Source organism: Gigantopelta aegis, unplaced genomic scaffold (genome assembly GCF_016097555.1).
Source record: "Gigantopelta aegis isolate Gae_Host unplaced genomic scaffold, Gae_host_genome ctg4700_pilon_pilon:::debris, whole genome shotgun sequence".
NCBI classification, from domain to species: Eukaryota; Metazoa; Mollusca; class Gastropoda; order Neomphalida; family Peltospiridae; genus Gigantopelta; species Gigantopelta aegis.
In genome coordinates, this window is record NW_024533996.1 from 50,915 (window position 1) to 72,767 (window position 21,853).

General features: G+C 33.6%; 2 protein-coding genes and 1 pseudogene across 2 annotated transcripts; 1 reads left to right on the forward strand and 2 right to left on the reverse strand.

Moving 5' to 3' along the window:
• Window positions 1-428: 428 nt before the first annotated feature.
• LOC121392860 (polyunsaturated fatty acid 5-lipoxygenase-like) lies at window positions 429-5,759 on the reverse strand. The gene is given in 10 exon segments (XM_041523918.1): window positions 429-524; window positions 2,119-2,541; window positions 2,543-2,619; window positions 2,652-2,892; window positions 2,942-3,070; window positions 3,072-3,125; window positions 3,279-3,456; window positions 3,704-3,787; window positions 3,996-4,086; window positions 5,618-5,759. Coding segments are annotated over 10 exon segments (1,515 nt in total).
• Window positions 5,760-7,364: 1,605 nt separating this feature from the next.
• LOC121392861 lies at window positions 7,365-8,343 on the forward strand (annotated as a pseudogene).
• Window positions 8,344-9,019: 676 nt separating this feature from the next.
• Window positions 9,020-21,463, reverse strand: LOC121392862 (transformer-2 sex-determining protein-like). Its single transcript, XM_041523919.1, is given in 11 exon segments — window positions 9,020-9,238; window positions 9,240-9,257; window positions 9,409-9,438; window positions 9,440-9,505; window positions 10,739-10,855; window positions 12,774-13,016; window positions 15,324-15,414; window positions 15,485-15,536; window positions 15,624-15,730; window positions 20,187-20,313; window positions 21,385-21,463. Coding segments are annotated over 11 exon segments (1,149 nt in total).
• Between the last annotated feature and the right edge of the window lie 390 nt (window positions 21,464-21,853).

The window sequence follows — 21,853 nt, forward strand, 5'->3', positions numbered from 1 at the left end:
CTTACTATACAAACATGGAGTAATTAATATGAATATAATTATATATATTATAACATATACAAACCAAAATAGGTAAAATTTCCTTCCATTATTTGTAGCATACACATCAGATAATACTCACAATTTCTCTGATAGAAGCGAACGAACTTTATCTTCCTCTTGACATCTTTCTCTTGAACCAAGATCTAAATGAATATGACATTAATCAGTAACAAAAGGTCATAAATAATAAATAGTAAGTGTTAAAAGAAAGGGTTAAGAATTTATAAAAACAATTAGTAATTGTTTTATGGATAGTACAGGAATGTCCCTATAATTAAGTTCCAGAATTTAACATATAATAATATTATAATAACATTTCTACTTTAATTTAACTCTTTTCCTTTTAGTAACTTCATTTAGTGGGTTTGTTTTCATCAGTAGTGAAGCTATCTCTCTTTGGCTTTCTTCTTTAATGCAATATCCTCCAATGGAATAGCTTCCTTTGACTCAGTACCTCCAGAGTCACTCATCTTGATACTATACTGGGAGAAACAAAAAGTCATAGCATGGCTGTTCTACCAAAAATGGAGTGTTGTACAACAATAGGTAATTAATACTTTACTCTAGAACCTAAAACTATCAATATTAGAACTATATGTATTAATTTTGTATTAAAGTATACATAACACATAATAAAAAATTGATGAATTAATTAATTATTATAATAAGAACCCTACACCATATATGGTTAATTGGTTGTACTATCTAAGCAATTGCCAAAGAACTGGAAGTTACTGATTACATAGACATTTGCAAGCACAGTACATGCATGGGACTTGTTACACCCATACAATTGTGCTTACATTGCTGCAGCGGGTGTGTTTCTGGCAAATCCAAGCTTGAACTCTTGACTAATAAGGTAAATTGGAATTTTATGATTTATGAAACTAATGAGCTCACTTGTCGCTCGTTTTCCTTTTATACTAGCAGTTCAGATGCCACAACAAAGATGATGCAACTCACCCAGACGATACAACGAGACAAGAATCTTTCTAAATTTAGTAACATAGATGACCGTAATCTTTAATGTGCTATTACCAGCCATATAAGGTAATAAAGGTCAACTGGGGGTCAAAATATTATTTTATTAATCACGATAAACAGATGAGATCATGTTCCACAGGGGAACACCACTATGTAATACCTTAGTATTTAGCCATCTTCATTGTAGCCTCACAGGCCACCCAAAGTGGTGAGTGGTGATGGCTATAATATAGTTGTAAGATACCATTCATTATAATTATGACTTATAAGTGGTTATTAAAAAATGAACTGCAATATAAAGTACTTTTGTTCTCACATTGAAGAGAGGCTGGGTGGATAGATCGGCTATCATGAACCAGTCCTAGGCCTTATGTAGTGCATTACTATATTGGTTACCTTAAAAAAGAGAGTTATTCTTTTAAGACTCCACTGACTAGTTTTATATATAAAAGTTGAGTAGATCTAATATAATGTTCATATATAAAATGCCAGTTGGATGTTATATAGAATATCAGGTATTTCAGTCTAAAATGAAATTGTGGCCATGTTATACTGACCAAAGTTAATGGCAGCAGTTGAGCCTTTGGCAGTGGAAATCCATAATTGCGTATCAAGCAAATTAAGCTGAATTTCCTACTAATTTCAATGTCTAACACCACACACACCTGCATATTCTGTGAATATATATTGGTCCAGTGACCTCAATAATAGAGATGACAATATTTAGTTTGTTGACACATGTAAATCCAATCAGTGATTAATGCATCGATCATTAAAGAACTGATTATTATAAACAGTATATAGTTACTCAGTAAATGATAACAAAATTATTGTTCTTATAACAATGAAATGTTTATCAATGCCAAATTAAACAGCAATGCTATTTGGAATATGACTTGGTTGAAAGTGTTCATAACGAATATCCAGACTCTTGTTACGATCGATAATCTTTTTTTTCAATTTCCTTCAAAGACTGAATAAACTTACTCTCAGCACATCGAGCTGCTTCTCTGTAAACCAGTATGCTGGTAAATCACCAAGGTAAATCTAATAATTTAAATGATAGTAAGGATCAAAATAGCTTTAGCATACCTCCTCAGGACTGAACAAGGACAACTGATAACTAATAGCAGCAGATAACAAGGTAGATCTATCATCTGGTAGAGCATTCAATATAGTGGGCATGTCAATTTTTCCTTTCTCGTTAGGAGGAGGAAGACGCATTGCAAAGGGAGCATTTGGGACATATGCATATATTTCAAACTGAGCAAAGTTAATGGAACCATGTTGAGCAGTACCAGTGAATATGATGAGTGTACAATAATCAACCAGTTCCTTCTTGCTCGTAATACTGGTAGGAAACCCACGACCTTCTGGGTTTCCATTGAAAGCTGGAAAAGCCTTGTGAACTTCCATTACCACGCTTTCAGCTCAGGGTCTTCTTTGACATCAGTTATCAGACTTGTAAAAAAATATCAATGATGTTCTGAACATATGCTCAATTGCATCCCAAATTTTGAAAACCATCATCACGATAGTGATAGTTGGGGAGTTTTTCTGGATCATCCACTCCACGTTCTTTTGGCATTTTTTCTTAATATGAGTCCATTGTACTCGATGTATGCTGCAGGCTCGTTTTAACAATCTCTGTCATTCTTTAGGTCCTATAGAGAAAGCTTTGGCTATAAGTCCATCTTCACTAATGAGGAGTTTTCTTGCAGCTGAATTGACAGCTATAGTGTGACGAAAATGACGCTGAAGTAGTTTGTATAATGGATGAGTATCTGGGAACGCACGCATTGTTGCCACATCATACCCTTCCATAATAGAGTGTGTTGATAAGTAGTGGGTAACTAGTTCATGAAACTAAAATTAGAGAAACAAAAAATGAAATTTCTAATTCCTTTTAACAAACCTGACTATCAGCACATCGATAATACATTTTAGCAAGCAACCAATCAAGCCAATAATCAGTTGGCAGAAAAATAGGATTATCTGCACCTGGTTTTTTCTTAAGTTGGATAGCAATGGTACCAGTTTTTGGCATTGTTAACATAGAGAAGGCAGAAGGGAGCTGGGCAATAATGGCCTTCTCTGCACTCCAAACCATCAAAGACATCACTCAGATCACAAAATGTAGATATGACCAGCCTATGTGAAAAACTTTGTTTTAACAGAGTGTTCTTTCAAATAAAATAGATCTAACCTCCATCTCTTTAGAAATGTCAGCCCTCTGTCATTAAATGTCCCACCATTTTTCTGTGACAGGAAAGTATCGGTAAAGCAGTGCACTTTCGAATCACCACAGGATTAACACCATTGAGTATTTGGCGACCAAATTCTTCATCTGAGACCCAACGATATCCCTCATAGACAACAAGATCACTATCAACTGGGGAATACTCCTGTCCTTTCTCCTTTGCTCTTAGCCTAAGTGCAAACTCTTCAATTCATCAAGTGAAATCATTGACTTGTCATCAACATCAGGCAATCCAGTATTCCCACGAAATAGTCGTAATAATTTTGAAATAAAATTGGTTTGGCAGAAACACTCAAACCCACAAATGCATCTCCATAAAAATCCACTGCTTTTTTTAGTCCCAAACTCTTGATCTGGTGGTAGCTTAGCACTTACATCATCAAATGAAGAGGGATATCCAGTAATAGGATAATTAACCATTTATATATCTCCTTTCTCTTAGAAACTTGATCTTGTCGATGTTTGACTAAGATTGGGTTAGAGGTACATCCTTCATAAGAGCTATGTAAAACAACACAATAATAATGAAGTCTACTATACATGTTCTTACTTGTTGATGCAGTACAAGAGGCTTCAATAGTAGGGTTGCCTATCCAATGGTAGCACGGAAAATGTTTTGGATCTTGTATTTTTTGCAAATCAAAGACCTGTATAAAATTGACGAGCCAGTCATGTGCTAGTTGCGAAGGCCACAGCCAATGATGATAACCAACAGTTACCCACTTCCACATCCAATTCTTCACTGCTTTCAATGAGTAAATCATCGTATGAACTCTGTTTAAAATAGCTCTTAAAAAAGCCTACAAAACCACCAATCATAGTAGCCAACATGAATCATTTTAGAGTATTTATTGCCCACTGAGTTTAATATACACATATTCAGCACTGCCTCCAGACCATAGTGTGATCCAGTGACAATACGAACCCAATAGTAATATTTCCCATCTATAAGAGATAAATTAATTTCAATTATCATAAATGCAAATGTTTGCCAGCATTTAATTGCTTTTGATCTAGAACACACACACGTATATATATACAATAACTATACATATATATGTATTATATATATATATGTGTGTGTGTGTATGTTATGTATGTATGTATAGTATGTATGTATGTATGTATGTATGTATCTATCTATCTATCTATCTATATATATATATATGTATCTATCTAGTTCTATATATATACATGTATGTAGTATATATACATATATATGTACATGTATATATAGATGTATATGTACATAACATATATATCTTATTGTATATACATGTATAATTTATATGTATATATAGAATATATATATATATGTATATGTATATATATATTATATATATAATATATATATATATATATATATATATACATATATATATATCATATATATATATATATATATATACATATATATATACTATACATATATATGTAGATGTATTTGTATATATATATTATATATATATATATATATATATATAATATATATAATATATATATATATATATATATATATATATATATACAGTATATATATAATATAAATACACACACACATATTATAGAATAATATCTATTGTAAGAGATATATTGTCCATTTCCATCATATAAAATGTTAAAGAAGAGGTAATTAATAAAACTATGAAGAACAAGTGAGAGCTGAGATGGAAGCAATTTAGTAAGGTTGGTGACAATGTGAGATATAGAAAACAATACAACTTTATGTATTGAGGAGGAAAGATTGAGGAATTAACATGGTGAGAAGTAATAATATATGTAGTGAGAAGTAGGAATTGATGTTATAGGGTGAGAAGTAGGATGAGAAGGAGAAAGAAACGTAACAATGGTGCTGTCAGAAGCATATATAGAAGTACAAGGAGCATCGAACTTCCATTTTGTTACATGTACTTCTGCACAGATCAAGCTTAAGGAGAACCTTTTGCATTTGATATACTACAAATCACATGGTTTTTACAAGTAGGTGCTGATACTATTATTGCTAATATGAGAAATAACTTGCAGTAGTTCAATGCTCCTTCTACTACTTAAAAGTGATTGCAAGATAACCACAATTTTAAATGGCAGGACATAATTACGAGCTAGCAATCCTACCATACATTGAAAAAACTTAATTACAAGACATGTGATTATTAATTTCATTCTCAACTTTTATTTATCACTATCAACTAGAAGCTTTGAGAAAATACTACTTGGCCACAATTAAGCTACACTTGTGAGCAGGATGTTGACAGGAGGGACTACAATGAAAAATATACTTAATTAATTGGTCTATATACATGTGTGTTCAGACTGATCACATCCACTTACCAGTAGCTTTACCAGGCTTTAACTCAAATTTAGGGAGAATAGGGACTTTTATGCCAGTAGGATAATTTGGATTTTTGACACTTTCTTCATAGTAATTTGATTTGTGGTCAAGTATCTTGCATTCTACTTCATTGCTAGACATCTCTGCAAGCACTCTTATAATGACTGGGATAGGGAAAGTAGTTCACTTATATATTATGCAGTCACATGACCATTGTTATAAATTAGACAATTGGGTTACTCGTAACTGATTAAACAATTATCATTATATTTATTATATTGCATAACAATATGCCATTTATTATTTCTGTATATTATTGTACTGTTGGTATGGGTATAAAAAGGCATGCACTGGTTATCTAATTACGCAAGGAAATGGATTGTGCAAGAAGTGAGAACAAGGGAAAAAGTGAGGAATATAACAATGTTGTAAGGAGAAAAGATATGGAAATGATGTGGTGATGTGGAATCAATGTAGTGATAAACATGGCAGTTAAACTAATCTTCAGTTATGTGTACATCATAGTAAATGTGCCTATAATTTACTAGAGTGTACAGCTATGAATATATACATTGAGTTAATACCCTAAAATAATATAATACATCTTCCATTGTACATACTTACTTATCACAGTTCTAAGTGTAACTCTTAGGAAGGTAGACTCTAGTACATGTACTGTAATATACCTGTGCATGTAGTAGTGAGATGGACGAATGGCTGAGGGGTTGCATTATTTACCTTAAATGTGTATTTATGATTGTAATTTGAGTGAAGCTGTGTTTACCATATAGCTTTTTGAACGTAGCACATGTGGACAGATATAATATAATGAAAACAGACATATACTCATAAAACTTTATTTTTTATAACCTCTTTTGTTAGCACAACTTTTATCTCCTTCTTTGATTGTATTTCTGAAACTATTCTATTTCTCTGCTCTTGAACTGGACTTCATTAATCATTAATTTGTAAAGAGCAGCTAACCGAGATTGTGGTCCTAGGCCTCTTTGTCTGCAATTCATTAAGTGTGAAACTTCAATTATTTCTTATTTCTTTCTTGATTGTGCAGGAACCTTGTCACATGTATGGAATAATAAACAGCCCTAATTTCAACTCAAACCCAGCAGGTAGAGAGAATGTTGTAGGATCATCATAATATTTTGAATTGAGATAAATTCCAGGTGAAAACACCTATAAATAGGGTCAAAAGAAAAGAAATTACTTTAGTTATTATAAACCTCAATATGTGAGATCATTTTGGGAGTTTAAATCCATTCAGAGTGACTTCCCACATAGCCCGATAAAGGAAGTTTGACAAAAGCAATTGGTTGTGTGACAGTACTGACAGTTACTTTCTTTCTCAGCAGTACAGTCTTGATTATGGCAGGTAATTATATAGTATGACAAACAACAGATGAGAATATATCTAACACTATTCTAGCTCCTGAAAGCCCAAAGATACTTCACAAGCACCAGTAGCTCCTGTACCTTCAGCACAAACCTCAGTACCAGTACCTCAAGTTTCTCAAAATCCAGCAGCCCATGTCCCTGCTCAGGCTCAGGACTTTATCCTCCAATTCCTCCCAGTTCAGGTCAAGGACATCCTGTGAGATCTCAAGCTCCAATACCCTCTGGTTATCCACCTGGATTAGAGTATCTTCTTTATGTTGACCAACTTTTAATAAAACCAACAAATTGAGTTATTTTCAAGGTAAGTTAGACGTTGTACTGAGATAATATTTCACTATGTTTACAAGTGCTTACATCTCTGGGAGGGGTCAGAACAAGTACAAAATACGAAACTCTCTTGGACAAGATGTCTATTTTGCAGCAGAAGGTAGGATAGATAGCAATTCTTAAGATATTTACACTTTATCACACTATGCTATTCTTACAGATTCTAATTGTTGTGTTCGTCAATGTTGTGGTCCAAGACGACCATTCTCAATGGCCATCATTGACAACAACCAAAGAGAAGTGATTCATGTGGAACGTTTTTTACGTTGTACCTCTTGTCTTTGTTTCTGCTGTCTTCAAAAAATGGAAGTTCAATCACCTCCTGGTACTATCATTGGTTATGTTGAACAAGTAAGAGTATGATAGCCTCATACCCATGCAAGGATTGGGTATGAGGCAAGCAATGCTATCATGGGACCTTGTATGTATTCTCTAGGACTGTAGTATCATCTGTATTCTTTCCTTGGTTTTCTCTTAAAAATGCTGATGGTGAAACAGTACTTAAAATAAAGGGACCTTCTTTACTTGTCAATTTGCTGTAACATTAATTTTGAGGTGCGTCAACAAAAGCATCAGTCATTATTGTAAAGACATGAATATATTAAGAATAAAATTGTTATAACTAAATAATGCAGTTATATGTAAAATGCAGTAAGAGATTACTGTCAATTACATTAGGTATTATCAGCTAATGGAAATGAGGTGGGTGGGGAAGATAAGTAAAAGATGGTCTGGTTTAGTAAAAGAGGTCTTCACTTCTGCAGATAACTTCGGTGTACAATGTTAGTATTTATGACAATTAGATAGTATACTCTTGTGATCTGTAGTTCCAATGGATTTGGATGTTAAAGTGAAGGCTGTCCTATTGGCTGCTACATTCCTCATTGTAAGTATAATATTATGAATGAATCATACTATTATCTTTATTTAATAGGATTTTATGTTCTTTGAGCGTGACCAAAGGGAAAGAGATAACAGGCGATACTGATCCGAGTGAAAACCAATATTATAATGTAATCATGAAAATGTTATTTTTATAGCATAATAGTACATCAAAACCAATGATGATGCTATCTTTGATTTCTCTCTCTGCTATGACTCCTTTCTCTCCTTCTCCTTGGACTTCTACTTCTATTGCTTCTTTTCTCATTTCTTCTTTCTCTAACTGGGCTTCTGTCTCCACGCCTTTCCTTGATTGGACTTCGATCTCTATGCATTTTTTTGGCTGGGCTATAATCTCCATGTCTTTTCCTCACTGGGCTGTGACCTCTATCTCTCCTGATTGAACTATCATTTCCATGTCCCTTCTCTATTGGACTATCGTCAACACTCCTCTCTCTTTTTTCTCGTACTGGGCTATGGCTATTACTCTTTTGTCTAAGCAATGGACTTCTGGCTCTAATTTTCTTTTGTTACTTTGTTCCTTAGTAGTACAGGACTGTGACTTCTGCTTCTGCTTCTTGCTATATATAATTTTTTGTCATGTTGTTGACTTGGTGGTGGACTAGAAGATGACAGTCTTCTGTGGGATGGATGATCTATAGAATATAAAGAATATTTTGGTACTGTCAGTACTCTCTCTCTCACCATGTTGGTGATGGGCATCTGATCTCTTTCTATCTCCATCTTTGATGCTTTCATTTTGTTTGTCATCATCATTAGAACTATCTTTGAGTTCTTCTGGTAGTTGCTCTTTTGATTTCTTTTTCTTCTTCTTTTTCTCTTTTTTTGGTTTTCTTTGATTTCTTTTTTGCTTTTGATTCATTCGAAGGTTCAGGTGAAGGAGAAGGTGTTGTGGTGTTTTTAGGAGCACAACCCTTCTCAATAATTTCATTTCCATGTTCATCTTTTGGACGTCGATACTGTTGTACATGATCAACACCATATTGTTCGGCCACATAACTAAAATAAAACAACTAGTTTTTATTTTAGAAGTTGCATAAACATTCAAAAACTTACACTCTATATTCTACAGTCATATTAACTATCTATTAACTTCAACAATATAGTATTTTTTGTGAATACACTATATTCCTTTAATGGATATGCTTACCTTAATTCCATTAAAATTATCAACAGCTAAAAACAGTGCTTCTTTGGTCTTCGTAACCAATAAAACAAAATCCTTTTGATTTCCCTGTTTTTCTTATCTCTTACCAAATTAATATTGACAATTTTCACCGTATCTTAAAACAAAGAAAATAATGCTAAAATATGAGTATTGCATTATTAAATCAATATTAAAATACTTACTGTGAGAAGACAGACAAAATATATTCCTTCAGTCAAGTTATAATCTAAACCACCTGATGTAAGAGAATAAATGGATGTTACTATTATAGTACAAGTAATGATGTAATTGTTATTATATAATACATTATCATAGTCTAACCTAAAAATACATATGCACTCTTCCTGTATTGATGATGCCAGGAAGCACTACCCTTGAATACCTAATTTTAACTCTTCTTGAGTAATGTCATGAATGGATTTCATATTACTGTATAATTGGAACAAGATATCATTTTTGTAAAAGATGCTTACATTTTTTCACAGCTAAACATAACATGTACACATGTGTTCATATTGTAAGACATTAGTTACCATATATAGTATAATGGTCCTGCCATATATATTAACCTCTCTGTGATACAGTCAGAAATTGTGCTATTAAGTAAATCTATAGATAATAATTGCTTACTTCATTTTGACTGCTGCTTTTTTTCTAAAATTCCACTGATCAAGAATTGAAGAGATTAGAGTCTAAAAGGTTAAAAACTAGAATCTAGTTTTCTATTTAACGCCAGAACACCTTACCATGTGTGCTGAGAAGATGGACAAGTTACAATCCAAGTCTATCAGGGATCGTCTTAGTCTATGGGAGGGGTCTTTGGCACCTTTGAGTGACAGTGAAAAGCAGGGTTTTTATGGAATTGGGCGCAATTGCGGCACAGAGACCACTCCCACCTGAAGTACATAATGAAAATAAATGTAATGATCTATTAAATGTATACTTGATATCTAAGTTTCATATATTAATGCATTTATATTTATTGATACGTATATTTATTTCCTAGTTTACCATCTGGTGAAGTACCAAACAAAAGATATGTTTAATGACACAGAGCCATCAGAAATTGAAGAGAGAAAATACAAGAAATTAAAACGACACAAGATGTAGGTTGGATAAAGCAAAAAACAAGGCACTCTCTCTCTCTCTCTCTCTCTCTCTCCATCTCTCTCTCTCTTTTCTCTCTCTCTCAGTTTGCTTTTATGGGTTGATGAAATGGATAATGAGATAATCGGCAGATAAAGATAAAGTATACAGGTAAGGAGTTTCAAAGAGTAACTCCCTATTAATTAAATTTTAATTGCCAACATACAATATTTTCAATCTCTATCTTCCCAGGACTATTGCAGTCATCTTCATCATTATTGCAGTCAATGTGAAGAGATGGTACAACAGCTGACAATATCACTGGATGCTTTGAGCGATATGACTGAAAAACATCATTTGTCTCTCAGAAAACTCAAGCATTACATGATGCACATGTGAACAACTAGTTCAAGAACAGTATTGTGTTTCATCATTTGTTTAACCTTATGTTCATTTATTTATTGTAGAATCATTTAGCTCAAGTTGCGGAAGGTATTTCGAGTAGGTTGGCTTACTTTACAGAATTAGAGCAATGGGTCAAAAACTAAATGCCCCTTCATTTTCGATCTCATCTGATACCTTCCCTGTTTTGTTAGCTCGACCGGATGAGTGTATTTCATTTATTGATACTCATGTAAGTATTGAGTGAATTATATTGAATTAATGTCCAATGGTGCTTGTATAGTCTGATTAAGCACCACTTATACTATGACACTATGTGTATCATTGGATACCATAGCACTGATATATCCCTCTCTCCTCAGCCACATTACAAGGAGTCCCTCATATATTTAGCTCGCTACAGACAACAACTCTCAAGAGCATTAGCTTCTATAAAACAACAAGTTACACAGACACTTAAATCCACTACTCAAAATGTCCTGAAACAACAGGTGTGACATACACATGTATCCTTCTCTCCATATTTCCTTGCTTTCATTGTTTGTTTTGTTTGTTCTCCCATTCAATTGACTAGTAATCTTTCCTTTCTTAGCAACCCAACTCACAGTATAGAGGTGTCTCTGAAGCAAACTATTCTCAATATTATGGCAAATTTAGAGCTTGTGCTCCTAAAATAAAGGTATTCATTTAATGGTCATATTTATTTGTATATTTATGTGTTATATATCAAGCCTTTGATGAATGAAGTAGAGAGCAGAGCAGAAAAATATCAGAGTATGTATACCATTACAGTATAATGCACAACTGTACTCCCCCCCCCTCTCTCTCTCATTAATAGATATTCTACTATTCTTCATGATTGTCTTCAATGTTAGTATAATAATCATAGTATTAATATTGTGCATATGAATAATGGAGAGATGATGGAGTAAAGTGGAACATTAGTAAAACCTTTTGTTCCCTTTAGGTTGAGATGATTGAAGAAGTTATTGAGCCTAAAGGTATATATTATAATATTGTATGTAATATATGTATCCTAGGAGAACAACTGTCAAGGTTTGGTCTCATTATTAAAGCTCTTTTGAGTGATATTCAACAGAGACTTGTGTTCAGAACACAGGTGAGTCCACGATTTAACTCAACATTTGAGTAGCTTTTATATAGAACTTTTGTATGATACTGTCACTTGTGTATGGAAGTCATTCTGTGCTAGGCTATTGTTGTATTTTGTTTCTCTAGCGTTTTATACAAACTGATATACGAGGTTATAAACCAGCGCCTGGTGACTTAGCTTATCCTGACAAGTTAATAGTAGCTGTAAGTATTACACTATACTATAGACATTAATTTACAAATGTATTTCTTTTCAGTAACAAGTTGTAGAATAGTAATTACTATAATATTTTATGTATTTTGAAAACTTTAATTATTTGTTAATTAGATTAATTAAAAATCAATTTAATGTTGGTCACGCGTGTTATGTTTCCCGCCAATTCTGTCACAAGTTTCCTGGTGACTGCTATTGTCAAATTGAAGTGTGACAGAGATCTCTTGATAACATAAAAGCGACTCCTTTTTCATACCTCTATGTTCTCTACGACTCGCCTCGTCGCTGGATCATCTCGTAACTTCGTTGGATCGACTCGCCTCGTCGCTGGATCATCTCGTCACTTCGTTGGATCGACTCGCCTCATCGTTGGATTATCTCGTCACTTCGTTGGATCGACTCGCTTCATCTTTTCATTTCAGTTATGTCATCCTTATTTGTTTCTTTATTTTATCTTTTTTTTTAATTTTTAATTTTTTTTGATGTGTGTAAAGTTTTTTTTTCCTCCCTCTTCATTTCTATAGGACTCAACTTGGAAGTGGTTGGCTGATGTTCTTGACTGTGCTTCTCTGATGTTCTCTCGACTGTTCTGATGTTCTTGACTGTTGTGATGTTTCTCTTGACTGTTCTGATGTTCTTTGATGTTCTCTGATGTTCTTGACTGCTCTGATGTTCTCTGATGTTCTTGACTGTTCTGATGTTCTCTTGATGTAAAAGATGAGTTGCTCTCCTGCTCATTGGACTCTTTCCTGTCTTCCTTCCGGCCTTCTTTCCTCTTCTTTTATTTTTATTTTTTTTATTTTGGGCTATCTAGCCTATGTACAACCATACACACACTCATACAATCCCTACAAATCATATCTCCCCCTGCCACCTGGTGGCCAAAAAAAAATTTTTTTAAATCCGAGGGCCGCCAGGTGGCGGGGGAGACCTCTGATCTTGTAGGGTGCTGTGTGTGTGTGTGTTAGGTTGGTGGTCCTTTTTCACTTCCTCTGTCTCTCTTCACTTCCATCCATCCATTCATTTCCGCTACCAGTTCAGTTATTACTACTTTTTTCTTTCCCTGCAGGAGCAGCACTTTTGAAAGGTGAGCTATCTCTCTATCCATCCATCCATCCATTCTTTAGTAATCCAGTTGTTACAGATAACTTTCTCTTTCTTCCCTATGTTCTCTACTTGGTGGACTGGCTGGAGGATTCTTGGGGACTCTTTAACTATTAGTTAAAGACAGTCTTTTTTATTTTCTTTTTTATTGTGATATTTTTTTTCTTTTTTGTTATAATTTTTTATTAATATAATTTTTAAATTTATTCTATTGAAGTTCTAAAAAACGTTTTTTATTCTAAAATTTGTCAAATGTGAATCATAGATTTTACTTAACTTTGAACTTGTTTCATGGAAACTGAAAGCAGTTTAGAATTGCATTTTTTCAACTACAATGATACTGAATTAAACATTATTCCAATTTTTTGTCTTTATTGTTATTAATTATTCGTTTAGTTTTACAAGATAAACTAACTTTATTAATTATTTAGCTTGTATCAAATTATCTTAATGTTTTTTTACATATTATTTTACTAAATTTTTTAAACATAATTAATTAAAAACTAAAATGTTCTGCTGCCCGTGCACTGGTAATATGTTCCCGCCATAATGTGGTGGTCACACGTTTTCTGCTCCTCGTTAGGCGCGTGCTGATGATATTTTCCCGCCTAGCTAACGTGATCTTCCTTGACTGAACTCTCTCTCTCTCTCTCTCTCCTTTGAGATCTTCACCTATTGAGACAGTTTGATTTCTTTTTAGTGCTTCCACTACACTCAATTACTTTATCATAGAATGTGCTAAGAACAGAATATGGAGAGGAAGTGTCAAAAGAAGTCTCATTATATATGGATGTTATGTAACTGTGGTTGATCAATGGATGAACAAGATAATGATTTATATGTTAGAAATTTGATGTTTGACTGTTCATTCTCCAATCAATTATTTTAATCATGTTCTTTTTATGTCTTTATTTTATTTTGGCTTTTAATCATTAAATTAAAAGTAAATTCTATTTATTTAACTTATTTATTGTTTTTTTTAAAGTTTCAGTACTCTCACAAAATATTAACAAATTGCATGAGATCAATATAGGTCAGAGAAACTTCTCAATTTTAGTCACCTTCAAACTCAAAAGATCTTACTATATACTGACACTTGAGATATATATATACTATATTATAGTAGCAGTAGATTTAACTACATGTAACACAGCAATATGTCTAAATGGCTTATGTACAATTTTATTAATAGAAAATATAAAAATGCAAAGTTAATAATCTCCATCCATCCATCCATCTATCCTTTTATTCTTCCATAGTTTTAATGTACAACTCTTTATATTAATAGGTTCATTTCTGTCATACTTTTTATCATCGTGTTACTCAAAGAAACTCCCTGATATACCAATGGTATATTTATATCATATGCTATATCTTGTATACAGCTGGATATAACCACTCCCTTCATAAAATCAGAGGCTTTATCAGCTATCAGGTTAGACCACTGGAGTCCTTCAACTATTGTCACTTGTATAGATCTCTTGTAATGAGTTGTTTGTTTAACTCATTAGAATACACATAGAACAGCTACACAATGTTTTTCTTCTGTCTACTGTATGTAAACTAGGAGATCCAGTAAGGATAGATGGATGGATGGATGAATGACATGAACTGATAGATGGATGGATGATCCAGAATAGATGGACAGCAATGAATTGATAGATGGATGGTTTGTTTTGTTCATTAATTGAAAATAAATTTAATTTTATACATTTTTGTAGATTCTGGATTTTTCAGAAATATTTCAAACTCTTGGATGTTTTAGAGAAACTGAGTGTTTACTCTATGGTACATCATCATGGACTGAGGTAGACTATTCTGTTTACTATATATAGTAACACTTATACCAATGCTATTAATATTTAGGCTCGTCACTGGATCACTACATGTGCAGCTGCTCACAGTACAATAGTCTGTACTCCTTTTTAGAGAGCTGTATACATTCCCTTATAAAGGGCTCCATCTCTCAGTCTCAGACCTGTACTAGTGATAACCAATAAAACAAAATCCTTTTTGATTTTCCTGTTTTCTTATCTCTTACCAAATTAATATTGACAATTTCACCGTATCTTAAAAACAAAAGAAAATAATGCTAAAATATGAGTATTGCATTATTAAAATAATTATTAAAATACTTACTGTGAGAAGACAGACAAAATATCTCCTTCAGTCAAGTTATAATCTAAACCACCTGATGTAAGAGAATAAATGGATGTTACTATTTATAGTACAAGTAATGATGTAATTGTTATTATATAATACATTATCATAGTCTAACCTAAAAATACATATGCACTCTTCCTGTATTGATGATGCCAGGAAGCACTACCTTGAATACCTAATTTTAACTCTTCTTGAGTAATGTCACGAATGGATTTCATATTACTGTATAATTGGAACAAGATATCATTTTTGTAAAAGATGCTTACATTTTCACAGCTAAAACATACATGTACATATGTGTTCATATTGTAAGACATTAGTTACCATATATAGTATTATTAGTATAATGGTCTGCCATATATATTAACCTCTCTGTGATACAGTCAGAAATTGTGCTATTAAGCAAATCTATAGATAATAATTGCTTACTTCATTTTGACTGCTGCTTTTTTTCTAAAATTCCACTGATCAAGAATTTGAAGAGATTAGAGTCTAAAAGGTTAAAAACTAGAAGCTAGTTTTCTATTTAACGCACACCTTACCATGTGTGCTGAGAAGATGGGACAGTTACAATCCAAGTCTATCAGGGATCGTCTTAGTCTATGGAGGGTCTTTGGCACCTTTGAGTGACAGTGAAAAGCAGGGTTTTATGGATTGGGCACAATTGCGGCACAGAGACCACTCCCACCTGAGGTACATAATGAAATAAATGTAATGATCTATTAAATGTATACTTGATATCTAAGTTTCATATATTAATGCATTTATATTTATTGATACGTATATTATATTCCTAGTTACCATCTGGTGAAGTACCAAACAAAAGATATGTTGATGACACAGAGCCATCAGAAATTGAAGAGAAAATACAAGAAATTAAAACGACACAAGATGTAGGTTGGATAAAGCAAAAAAACAAGGCACTCACTCTCTTCTCTCTCTCTCTCTCTCTCTCTCTCTCTCAGTTGCTTTCATGGTTTGATGAAATGGATAATGAGATATCGGCAGATAAGGATAAAGTCTACAGGTAAGGAGTAACTCCCTATTAATTAAATTTAATTGCCAACATACAATATTTCGAATCTCTATCTTCCCAGGGACTATTGCAGTCATCTTCATCATTATTGCAGTCAATGTGAAGAGATGGTACAACAGCTGACAATATCACTGATGCTTTGAGCGTTATGACTGAAAAAACATCATTTTGTCTCTCAAAACTCAAGCATTACATGATGCATGTGAACAACTAGTTCAAGAACAGGTATTGTGTTTCATCATTTGTTTAACCTTATGTTCATTTATTTATTGTAGAATCATTTAGCTCAAGTTGCTGAAGGTATTTCGAGTAGGTTGGCTTACTTTACAGAATTAGAGCAATTGGGTCAAAAACTAAATGCCCCTTCATTTTCGATCTCGTCTGATACCTTCCCTGTTTTGTTAGCTCGACTGGATGAGTGTATTTCCTTTATTGATACTCATGTAAGTATTGAGTGAATTATATTGAATTGATGCCCAATGGTGCTTGTATAGTGTGATTGAGCACCACAGATACTATGACACTATGTGTATCATTGGATACCATAGCACTGATATATCCTCTCTTCCCTCAGCCACATTACAAGGAGTCCCTCATATATTTAGCTCGCTACAGACAACAACTCTCAAGAGCATTAGCTTCTATAAAACAACAAGATTACACAGACACTTAAATCCACTACTCAAAATGTCCTGAAACAACAGGTGTGACATACACATGTATCCTTCTCTCCATATTTCCTTGCTTTCATTGTGTTTGTTTGTTTGTTCTCCCATTCAATTGACTAGTAATCTTTCCTTTCTTAGCAACCCAACTCACAGTATAGAGGTGGTCTCTGAAGCAAAACTATTCTCATATTATGGCAAATTTAGAGCTTGTGCTCCTAAAATAAAGGTATTCATTTAATGGTCATATTCATTTGTATATTTATGTGTTTATATATCAAGCCTTTGATGAATGAAGTAGAGAGCAGAGCAGAAAAAATATCAGAGTATGTATACCATTACAGTATAATGCACAACTGTTCTCTCCCCCCCCCTCTCTCTCTCTCTCTCATAATAGATATTCTACTATTCTTCATGATTGTCTTCAATGTTATGTCAGTCAACGTAAACTACTGTATCTCCCTCTTTAGTAGTCTCATTAGAAGAGTTAACAACACATCATAAATCAGAATATTGTACTTTAGTAAGTACTGATCTTATACTTGTCTAATGTATTCAATATCTTTGTAGGTAAGAGCAGTATGTAATTTGGTATCTCGTGTGTGTTTAGATGAGTATCAATTATATCATCATTTCTTTAGTAATTCCAGCAATGAATTGAAGTAATTTTCATTCCTGTGTCCTCGTTCCTAATCCTATTCTCTTATTCTCTTTCTCATTTTTTAAATCCTCATTTCTATTTTCGTTCTCATTCTCTTACCCTCATTCCTATTCCTTTCTATTGCCATAGTTCTTATTCTCACATCCTCATTCCTATTCTCTTATCATCATTCCTATAGTGATCTAATAGAGACTCTTAGTTATCAGATGTATGATGCATTACGTCCTGTTGTAATTCACATTAATCACTTGGAGACACTACTGACCTTTGTACTGTCCTCAAGGTACATAATATTTAAATATAGTAATCATAGTATTAATATTGTGCATATGAAGAAATGGAGAGGTGATGGAGTAAAGTGGAACATTAGTAAACCTTTTGTTCCCTTTAGGTTGAGATGATTGAAGAAGTTATTGAGCCTAAAGGTATATATTATAATATATTGTATGTAATATATGTATCCTAGGAGAACAACTGTCAAGGTTTGGTCTCATTATTAAAGCTCTTTTGAGTGATATTCACAAGGCTTGTGTTCAGAACACAGGTAAGTCCACGATTTAACTCAACATTTGAGTAGCTTTTATAAGAACTTTTGTATGATACTGTCACTTGTGTATTGAAGTCATTCTGTGCTAGGCTATTGTGTATTTTGTTTCTCTAGCGTTTTATACAAACTGATATACGAGGTTATAAACCGCACCTGGTGACTTAGCTTATCCTGACAAGTTAATAGTAGCTGTAAGTATTACACTATACTATGATTATACTTATTATAATAAAGGCTGAAGCTCAAGCTACATCACATGGTCTGAGGTTTTTTCAGATTCAGATTCAGTCTTTGATGCTAGTGAACAGAGGTGTGTTAATGAGTACCAATGAACTTCTTTTTGTTATTTTTAAAACAAGAGTGAGGCTACAACTCCTGATACAGTTCTACATTCTCAATGGACGCAGACATAGGGGGCGTGGCCTCAATGAGCTCCATGCCATGTGGTACCCCACAGTGAGAAGGACATTGATGTGTTTGTCTAAACTTTATCGTTGTCTTGATGTGAGTTTACAGATTATCTCCAATAAGATTGCCAATGTGTTCATTAGCGTGCAGTATTTGAGGGTTTGGCACAAGAAGCATTGAGTGAATGTGTCAAGTCATTACTAGCGGCATCTAATGCTATTCATGCTAAAAAGGTAGAGTAGATTCCTTAGTCACAAATTGTACATGTAACTGTGGCATTTTCAGGGTGATATCGATTCTGAGCTTTTTCTTATTAAGCATTTGCTAATTTAGAGAGCAATTGCTGCTTTTAATGTTAATTTTTCTGTCAAGGAAGTCTACCTTGACTTCACCAAAACTAAAGTAGTGCTACTTTTATGATCCTGTTTTTTCAATGTTTTTCATTTATTGTTTTTTAGCTGCTGCATTTAATATTGAAGAAACGATCACGTATGTTTTCTTTGAGTAGCAATAATGCTTTTTAGAGTTTCTTTCGAAGGATTTCCAGAGTTTAATTGAGACACAACTAAACTCTAAAAAAGTAAGTACTGAGAGAGTCAATTGTTGTTATTTCTCTCTCTGTCTCTGTCTCTCTCTCTCTCTCTCTCTCTCAGGAGTAGATATGAAGCTAAAACAAGCATGTGAAATGTTCATTTCTCATGCTTCAGCTCAACTGATACATCCATTGAAAATGTTATTGGGAAAATTTGATGTTATCATTGAACTTGCGGCAAAGAAGGACGTGATATAGCAAATTTATACAACATCAACCTTTTGCTAATGCCAGTCAGGTTATATAGACACACACCACACACAAGATATATATATACTGTGTCCATGTGTATTGTTATATAGTCATCAGTTAGTGTCATTACTTATAAAGAGATATCAAACTGTTAATGATATTAGTAGTATTTATATTGTATTGATTTCTCTTCTTTTTATAGAGGATGTTCATACAACAGTGACTCAACTAATAGATTATTAAAACTCACATTCCACTTATTAGACAAAGTTTGACACTGTACTTATCTAATGAGAAACAGAACACATCCTTTTTTAGACCAATAAGGTGACACTGATAATAGTTGGTTCATTTTAATACAACATCAGATTGTCTATTTATACTCTTAGCCTATATTATAAATTTGTCATTAATGTTGTCTTTAAATTGCTCTCTAGGCTAATGGTCCTTAATACATATCAAGCGCTAGAGTCAATCTCGCTTAAGTATTATTCGGATGAAGATCGACAGATCATTGCTTGTCTCTCTCAACATGAGGTACGTGTTTTCATGATAATTTGTGTGGCTGTGTCATTACCAGTTAGGTGACCTTGTTCTATCGGCACCTTCAGCTCCTTTGGTAAAGATAGTTCCTTCATCGCCAAAGGTGGTACCTCCATCACCAAAGGCTGTACCATCATCACCAACAGTTGTACCATCAATGCCTTTAAATTCAACGTGAGAGGTGTAATAAATTTGTAGTTACTGATGTTCAGATAAATGTGTCACATTATAATTAAGGTACACACACATATAACTCATTTAGTAACTGCATCAATAGTAAATGTAACAGCAAGGTCATATTAAAATCCTTCAGGAGTGATAAAATGTTGACTTCATTTATGACTAAATTTATTTTTTAAGTACAAAAATTATTTTATTTAAAATTCAATTGCTTCAGACAAAGTGTGACAACAAAGACCATGACATTCCTATGCTGGCTCCTGTAACTCATCAAATATTATACTAAATCTTTACTGCTCAATTGAATATAAGGTAATAAACAGATGTTCTGTATCAGCTACAACTACTACATGTTTATCATTCCACTGTCTAATATTGTGATCCAATTCACTTTAGATCCATGATCATAATTGCTAAAGCGACTCTAGTATCTCGTACATAACAGAGGAGTGGGTGGGGTTTAGATTTCTTTGAACTCGACTTGACTTTATCAGTAGATACAGGAGTAGTCTTTTCAGTCACACCTGACCAAATGATCTTGCCATCATTACCTCCTGATACTACAATGTAAAAAAGTAACCTCTTCCACATTGCTGGCTCCTACAAGTGGTTGATCACTTCTTGAAGCAACTTCAGGAGCTAACTTAGTTTTCATAACATGTAATACAGGCAATACTATGGATGAAAAACTCTCTAGTTGATACTAGCTCCAATTGCTCCTGTTAGTATTACACAATGTAATAGCTCCATTACCTACGCCCAAGAACCACAAAAGGTGTCTGACCAATAGTACATAATGAATGTACCATAGGTGGATTAATCAGTAGCAGAGGCACCTGAGTTCACAGCAAGTGCTTCTTAAGGTTTAATATGGTGTATGGTCGCCCAACGGGAATAGTCCCATAATATCACCTTACAGTCTAGCCACCAGATATCCAGTCACCAATTCTGTGTGGATGAAATGTCACTGGACGAACAGATGTTATCATGTTTGCGACATGTCTTATAGAGTTTGTGGTTTAGAAGTACTAATATCTAGTATTGTATCTCACCTGTATCATCGCAGGCAAGTAAGAAGTTTCCTGACTCATTGATGGATATTTGGTTGAGTTCATCCTTTTGTATGTACATGTTCAATTAAAGTTGTTAATTTATTAGGATCATAGAGTAGTACTGAAGTTGTCACTGATACTGCAATTTTTGACTTGGAAACACAGATACAAGTCACATCTCCTTCATCGGTGTATCAATGCTTTGTTCTAAAGTGCCATCTCTTTTCCAGACTTTAAAATTTATTGTTGTTCCATATAATAATCTTGGAGGGCTTGATTGTCACTGGCTATACAGAACACGTCCTCTTCTTGGGTATCTATCTTGTGCTATTAGACTAACCTTCCAAGACATCCTGCAGTGAGCACGTGGTCAACAGCTTTGCGCATGCGCAAATTGCACAACACCCACGAGGAAAGGTTATATAGATCACTATACAAGAAAGTTACAAGAAAGCTCCGCTGGCCGGCA